Source organism: Pteronotus mesoamericanus, unplaced genomic scaffold (assembly GCF_021234165.1).
Source record: "Pteronotus mesoamericanus isolate MK-2021 breed Mesoamerican mustached bat unplaced genomic scaffold, CSHL_Meso_final contig_1108, whole genome shotgun sequence".
In the NCBI taxonomy this organism is placed as follows: Eukaryota; Metazoa; Chordata; class Mammalia; order Chiroptera; family Mormoopidae; genus Pteronotus; species Pteronotus mesoamericanus.
Genome location: NW_026555016.1, coordinates 326884 through 334339, shown reverse-complemented (window position 1 = coordinate 334339; position 7456 = coordinate 326884). Strand labels below are relative to the sequence as shown.

The 7456-nt window shown below is 45.4% G+C and overlaps 1 protein-coding gene across 3 annotated transcripts; it reads right to left on the bottom strand.

Moving 5' to 3' along the window:
- Nucleotides 1-2364: 2364 nt before the first annotated feature.
- On the bottom strand, nucleotides 2365-6711 carry CIART (circadian associated repressor of transcription). Of its 3 annotated transcripts, none has more exons than XM_054575026.1 (6): nucleotides 6642-6711; nucleotides 5638-6062; nucleotides 5401-5476; nucleotides 5102-5180; nucleotides 4894-5005; nucleotides 2365-2989 (listed from the first exon to the last, which is right to left on the bottom strand). In XM_054575026.1, exons 2-6 carry the CDS (start codon nucleotides 6001-6003, stop codon nucleotides 2465-2467), a joined length of 1158 nt encoding a protein of 385 aa, XP_054431001.1. In that variant the 5' UTR covers nucleotides 6004-6062; nucleotides 6642-6711; the 3' UTR covers nucleotides 2365-2464. The 3 variants fall into 3 exon arrangements, with proteins under 3 accessions (XP_054431001.1, XP_054430993.1, XP_054431010.1); XM_054575018.1 differs by having other exon boundaries at nucleotides 6588-6710; XM_054575035.1 differs by lacking the exon at nucleotides 6642-6711 and adding an exon at nucleotides 6588-6637 and having other exon boundaries at nucleotides 5638-5809.
- Between the last annotated feature and the right edge of the window lie 745 nt (nucleotides 6712-7456).

Sequence of the window (7456 nt, the reverse complement as noted above, 5' to 3'; positions counted from 1 at the left end):
AGAATTTGAGTTAATCATTGGAAGAACGGTAGGGTTTAGTTGACAGAACCAGGAAAGACTGGGCAAAGTGAAGAGCATGAATGTGAGTTCAGAGGCAAAAAGGCTTACAGTTTTCAGGAACAAACAAGAAAACTGGAACAGAAGGATCATGCAGGGGAGCATAGGGATCTTGACTAAAGGTTTTAGGCTTTTAAAGCACTGGTGAGCCATTGAAGATGTGAATAGGGAATGACATGCATAGCACTATTCTAGGAAAATTTATCTGGTTATCAGTGGTAAGGGATTCGAGGTAAGGAAAACTATCACTACAGTCACTTTTGACCAGAGAGGTGGCAATGGAATGAATGGGAAGAAATGAATTTTAAGATATTCCAAATACAGAATAAAAAGGATTTGGTGCCTGAATGACACCAAATTTAAAGCCTAGCTATCAGAAAAAGTGATGGTACCATCGACAGCACTAACAGGAGAAAAAAAGAACATAAAAGGGCAGAACAGAACACCTTTAAAGGAAAGATAATTTTGAGTGGTGCGCACTGGAAAAAGCATGAGACTATAAACCAACCATTCTGTACTAACGTGTTCTTGCACAGGACACCTAAGTTTCCTCATGTATAAAATGAAGGAGTTGGACCAGATATAAATGGTACCTCCTGGCTCTAAAATGCTGAAATTTTCAATAAGGGTTAAGTGTTGGTAACATGTAAATAGAACTCTCTAGCAGGAAGTTAAGACATTCAGTATGTCATCTCAGGGGAAAGACTGTGACTGGAGATGAAGTTTTTACAGTCTTCTAAAATTGAGGCAATAATTAAAGCCATGAAAGAAGATGAAGACTTTAGGTGAAAGAATGTTGTCAGAGAAGAGTCACTGTGTGAGCCTAGGGGAACACCCACACTCTGGAGTGGGCAGAAATGGGGCCATTACGAGTTTATAGGAGTTGTTGCCAGACAGGTAAGAGGAGAATTTGGCTGGTGTGCTGTCATGGGATCTAAGGGAGGAGAGTTTCAGTAGGCAGCATCAAGAGTGTCAGGTGATAGCGAGAGCATGAAGTACGTAGTTTTTGTAAAGGCTCCCTGGACCTCTCTATTGATTGGGTGGTAACTACACTATAATACTCTAATTCTGTGAGCTCATTAGTGACTTGGGAGGGTGTAGCAGAGTGAGAAAGTGGAGGCTAGGCTGCAAGAGGTTAAAGACAGGGGTTAAAAGGAGTCAGAAAGAGTACAGACTACTCTGCCAAGAATTACGGAGAAAAAAACGAGAGAGGGCAATCAGGCTCAAGAGTGGTTTTCAAGACGGGGGCACCTAATCAAACCTGTAGGATAAATAAGTAATAAATAATTCAGTAACAAATTGAAGTTACAAGAGGAAGAGGGGATAAGTGATGTAGAAGTGAGAGTAACCAGAAGTACAAAGGGAGAGGTTTGCCTTAGAAAGGAGGTCATGTTCTCTGAAATAAAAGGTAACAATTATTCAGTGAACAGAGGACTTGAAACATAGGGGAAAGGTATATAACTAGCTGTGAGAAACATGCTCAGTAGCCAATAAACAATAACTAAAATGACTGCATAGCCTCATATACTGCCAAGACTTAGAATTGGGGAGGATATGGTTTTGGTGGAAAGTGAGACAAATCACAAAGAGTGCTATATGGAGAAGAGTAGATACAGGTAAATTCATAGACCTAACTTTTGCCACTTTCTAACAGTGGGTAGGCAGCCTTCCTTACTCCAACATACAAAGGTTGGAAAAAGTATGCTGACACTTGTTTGTAATAAATACAGTAATACAGTAACAATTTAGCAGCTGCAGCTTTTTAGGCTGAGGCCCATTTTGTGCGGGGACTCCCCATTGTAACAGTTCTAGGGCACCCCTTCCTCTTCAAAACTGGCAACCACAGTGCCTGCTCTGGCTCTTGTATCCCACCTCTGATGGCAGATTATATATGCATTTATCCACAGTATTAACAGTTCCCATTAAGGCAAAGAGCTATCGCAAAGCAGAAGAACCTGCTAGTCTGGGCCAGCCGGATGACTACACCAGTGAGAGACACAAAGGGAAATGTACTAGTCTCTGAGCCTGAATGACAAACACCGTCAGCTCAGCCCTGTAACTGTCTCAAGGGTGTTCCCTAGGAAGATAGCAGCAGAGTCCCTCTCCCTCTCCCACAGGACTTCTGTTGTTCCATCCAGACCTCTAACTTGGTGAAGCTCAATTTCACAAAACTTCCCATCCTTTCTTCTTTTCTGCAGCTCAGAGGATAAATGTGGGTATTTGAAACAGAAGTTTTCAATTTCCCCCCAATCAGCAAAGTGTTTAAATATAAAATTTCTTTAATCAGAAAGGATTTCTATTCCTTCAACACAAATGCACACATTGAAAGTTAAATATATATATACACACATACACATATATAGACATGTATTTACACAAATTAGAAATCACAGTCTCAAGTCCTAGATTAGGGGTTGAGAGGATGGACATCAGGAGTAACTAGAGGATGGCTTCTCATCTGCTCTAGGTGTCCCACAGTTGTCTCTCTGTCCATGCTGGGTAGATCACGAAGGGATAGGGTACAGCTCCAGTCTGATGGCAAGGTTACTGGTAAACTGTGGCAACGAGGTCCCTCTCCAGATATTTTCTTAGGATAACCAGGGATGCCAGGAGATGCTGTAGTAGGTGGAACTGGAGTGTTCGGGGCAGAGTGGGTGAAGGGCTGCTCTCTATGCTGGAGAAAAAGGATGACACCAACGCCGGTTCCAGTGCCTAAAGGACCATGGCTAAAGGAGATGGTACTTGGGGAACTGAGAGGAGGGTTGCAAATTGGAGTGGTGTGGATCCAAGTGAGGTTCATAGGTGGCAATTCAGTGAGATGCCAAGGCTGCTTTGGTTTCAGTACTAAATGTCCTAGCTGTGTCTGGTCCATCTTTTCCACAGGACGTGCTAGAGAAGAAGTAGCTGGATAACTGTGGTGGCTTGGAAAATGCTAGGGATGAAGAGAAAAGAGAAAAGAAATTATGAGAAAGTTTTCAGATTAACTCTACACATTGCTCAAAACTTTGCTTTCCTTGGGACCTGTTTGCAAAGCAAACATACCTTGTCTTATGCAACAGATAATTTCCTGCCAGATCATAATTAAGTAACAGTTTTAGTAACCAAATTATACTTTCATTTATTCAACAAATACCTGAAGGCCCACTAAGTACTACATACTACATTGGGCCCTGGATATTAAGACATATACAAAAACAAAACAGTCCCATGGGTTGTACTGCTTATAATTCATTTTAGAATTTCTTTTAATTGGAATCATTTTCCAATTTCTGTATTTTAAATTCTAATTTCCTATTTGAATGCTTTACAAAGTATAAGTTAATATGCAGGCAAGATCTGCATGCTTTTTTAAATTTTTTTTAAAATACAATTTACATTCAATACTATTTTGTATTAGTTTCAAGTGCACAGTATAGTGGGCAGACAATCATATACTTTACAAAGCGGCCCGCCCATATTTCCAGTACCCCCCTGGCACCATAGTTATTACAATACCATTGACTATCTTTCCTATGCTGTACTTTACATTCCCATGACTATTTCATAACTGCCAACGTTAATCCCTGTACATCTTAATCCCTTCACCGTTTTCATCCAGTCCTCCAACCCTCTCCCCTTTGGCAACCATCAGTCAGTTCTCTGTATCTAAGAGCCTGTTTCTATTTTGTTTGCTTATTTCTTTTGTTCTTTAGGGTAGGCATATGAGTGAAATCATATGGTATTTGCCGTTCTCTGACTTATTTCACTTAGCATGATACTCTGGACAACATCCATGCTGTCATAAACGGTAAGGTTTCATTCTATTCCTCCTGCTTATTTTTAATTGTTATGTGAAGTTTTTTAAAAAACAGATTTTAGAGAGGGAGAAAATGAGAGAGAGAAACATCAATTTGTTGTTCCACTTATTTATGCATTCATTGGTTGATTCCTGTTATGTGCCCTGACTGAGGAGCAACCTTGGTGTATAGAGCCAACTGAACTACCTGGCCAGAGCACTTCCTGCCCCCCCCACCCCAAACCATTAATTTTTTAAAAAGAATTTGAGAGAGAAATACTGATCTGTTGTTCCACTTATTCATGCATTTATTGGTTGACTCCTGCATGTGCCCTGACTGGGGACTCGAACCAGCAACCCTTTGTGTAGTGGGATGATAATCCAACCAACTGAGCCACCTGGCCAGGGCCCCTGTTTATTTTTAAACCAATTATTCTCAGAGTGGTAACTGTGGTTGATTGAAAACAAGGACTATCTATTATCTATAGGAAACTTTCTCCTCCCTATCATTTGAGTGCCCCTTAAATACCCGTAATATGAAGGCCCAGAAAATAGGTCACTTTCATACTAGGTCTGAGCTCTATCATCCAACACTCCCCCATGGGTGCCCCACAGCTGTCTTCCTCTCTCCCAGTGATGTACTTCTTACTTTTGATGACCAGTCCATAAACCCATGCTTCCACAGGGTCTGGTACAAGGATACTTGGGCAGGAGTAAAAAGGAGAAGGAACACATATCAGGGGCAGCAGAGGAGCAAGAATTTGCAGAAGGAAGCTGAAGCGTCTTCCTGCATGAATCATGTGTCCAAGTAAAAAGCTTTCTCTATCTATGCAGAAAGCAGATTAAACTGCTACATGGAATTCTTTGTAGTGATAGAGCCAAAAAAAATATCTAAGAATCAAGACAATAAAGGAAGTTTCATCTTTCCCTTCCCTGAAAAGAAACTTGTTGAAAAGATGAAAAGACTCAGAAGGAAATGAAAGAGGGAGCCCATTCTTAAACGTATACTTCATTTCCTTGGTTATTCTCCCATCTCTCCTTGAGATTTTTTAAGTTCTTACCTTGGTCAGCTGGTGCCTGCTACTACCCAGTGATGACTTCTCAGCAGCTATGTGAGGAAACCAAGTCTTTAACATTCCTTCTACCTGTAGCAGGGTTCCCAGATAACGCTCTCTGTACAAAAGACATTAAAAAAAAATTAAGTGTGACAAAAGCAAGATGACAGGATTGACGATATCTCTTTTTTTATGAGGAACCAAGAGAACTTACCCCATCTGTGGCTTCTGCAAGACACCTACGATACGCTGGATCCTGTCCATTGCCACACTCTGCTGAAAACTGCTCAATCCTGGGTTCAGGGAGTGAGAAAGAGATCAAGGACTGAAATTCAAGAATTTACTCTGATAAAGGACAGAGGGAGGTTAAAACGGATTCCCACAAAGAAATTAAGTGACAGAATTAAAAAAAAAAATCCAAGACCCAAACAAAGACTTAAGAGAAATACACATTTAAAACATATTTTGAGAGAGGAACCTAGCTCAGATGAATGCAACTAATCAAATAATTACCTCTTTCAAAGCGGCCCATCTTCAGCCCATTCAGCAGGTCTGTGAGAGGACGTATGAATCCCTGGAGCTCTTTACACTGTAGGAAAACAGGTCAAAGGCTATAAGATGACCAAGCATTGCCCGCACTACTACCGTTTTCTTGCAGCTTCAAATCTGAGGGCCAATACTATCCTCACAGGGTCCTTATCAGCCAGCAGGGTACTCCAGTAGCGTCTTCTTTCCCCGGCTTTCTCTTACCTTCTGGGCAAAGAGCAGGTCTCCTTCTGTGGTACAACCATGGATGTTTAGACTGGAATCCAATTGACGATCTCTTGATCTTTTGACCCCAGAGCCCGCCATAGGAGAAGCTAAGCCTCGCTGTTCCGAGTGCGATGCTGTGTCTTGATTACTGGAAGCCTTGGGTCGTTGCCTGCAGCGAATAGGACCCGGGCTGGGCCGAGAACCTCCCCTCTGCCCAACAGTGTCTGGCCGGGGGCCACGGGCCCCTTTGTCCTCCCCGTCACTATCGGAGGGGAAGCCCAAGTCACTGTTCCCTGATGAGGTGGAAAAAGAGGAAGGGAGCGAGGAGGAAGAACAGGAAGAAACGCTAGACGGGGAATCCATAGGTTCGGACGCAGGGGCTGGAGAGCAGCTCCTGGAGTACTCAAAGATCGGACCTGCAACTGAAGAGCAAAGCGAAGGAGTTGGAAACCAGCGCCTGAGAATTAGGAAACGGACTGGGAGACTGGGGTGCACTGTACGGGGTATCTCTTCTCTCTCCCCCCCAAATTACCTGTCTCAGGCAAAATAGAAAAGCCATCTCCCCCGCCTCCATTAAGAACCCGGGCTGCCTCTCTGCTTCCGCAGAGCAGCTCTTGGCCTGACAGACTCCCGCTCCATCTTCCCTCACTTCAGAGTAAATACCTGACTTAACACCTACCCCAGTCTGGTCCTTTGTTCGCCTGATCCCACAGCAAGCCTCTCCATCTGAGGTCGCACCACCCGCGAGCGTTAAATCTCCGGCACCGGAACCCACCTAGTGACTCCGCAGGAACCGCCTCCCTTAGAGACCCCTGGTCACCCCCACCCCGCAACACACACACCGCCTCCTCCAAGTCTTTCTAATTAGGATCCCTCCTCCGTACTCTTTTGGGTCCCTCTGCCACCTGATACGATCGCTCCGAATACCAAGAGGGCCCTAAACTCACTCTCTCCGGGGCTGATCCCACGCACACCGCCGCAAGTCCTTCGGTTCTCCTCACCTGTGTGGCTCGGCTCGGACCAGGCTCTCTCCAGCTTCTCACACTCTACCGGTCTCAGCCCCCAACCTCCGCCTCGCTCCCTGTGGGTCCCGCCCCTTCCCCCTCCCAAACACGTGCAGCTCCGCACGTGCCTTCCCCTGCGTACACAGACCTCGCCCCCTCATTGGCCGTCTAGCCACTGGCACGTGACTGTAGCTGCTGAAGTTCATATCCCATTTGCTACAGGGTATAGGGGCTCGGCCAATAAAGAGGCATTCAGGTGGCGATTGGCTGGAAGGGCAGCATTCCGTGCTCCGCCCCTACATGCGGCTCGCGGAGAGGACCCGGTGATGAGAAAGGAGGAGGATGGAGAAAGAGTGGAAAAGAAGGGAGGGGAGGAAAAAGGCGGAACTCGTGACCTTAAATAGGATGGTGGTGCGCCGGAAACGCTTGGTTTTGGTGTGCCAACTGGTTGTGTGACCTAAGGCGCGAGCCTCGAGATATGGGGCTCCTTACTCCTTGCGAGTCGGCCCTTCTGTTCCCTCTTTGAGCGCCTCCGCTCACGGGTGCAGCACGTGGAACCATCAGCGACTTGCTTCTGCAACGTGTGTTAGAATGGAGGCGTGCTACTGTGTATCCTCACCCCTCTTGGCGGCCCAGCCCTCGTGATTCCTTGGTCTCTGTTTCACCGTACCCTCCTCTTTCTCCTACCAGTTGGGTGCCTCCGGCCCTGCTGGGCGAGGAGGGTGGGGACTGCTGCCGAGAACATCGCGTCCTCTCCCGGGCTCCCGCTGGGGCGGCTCCTTCAGCCCTTTCCTTACATAACCCGCCGTGCA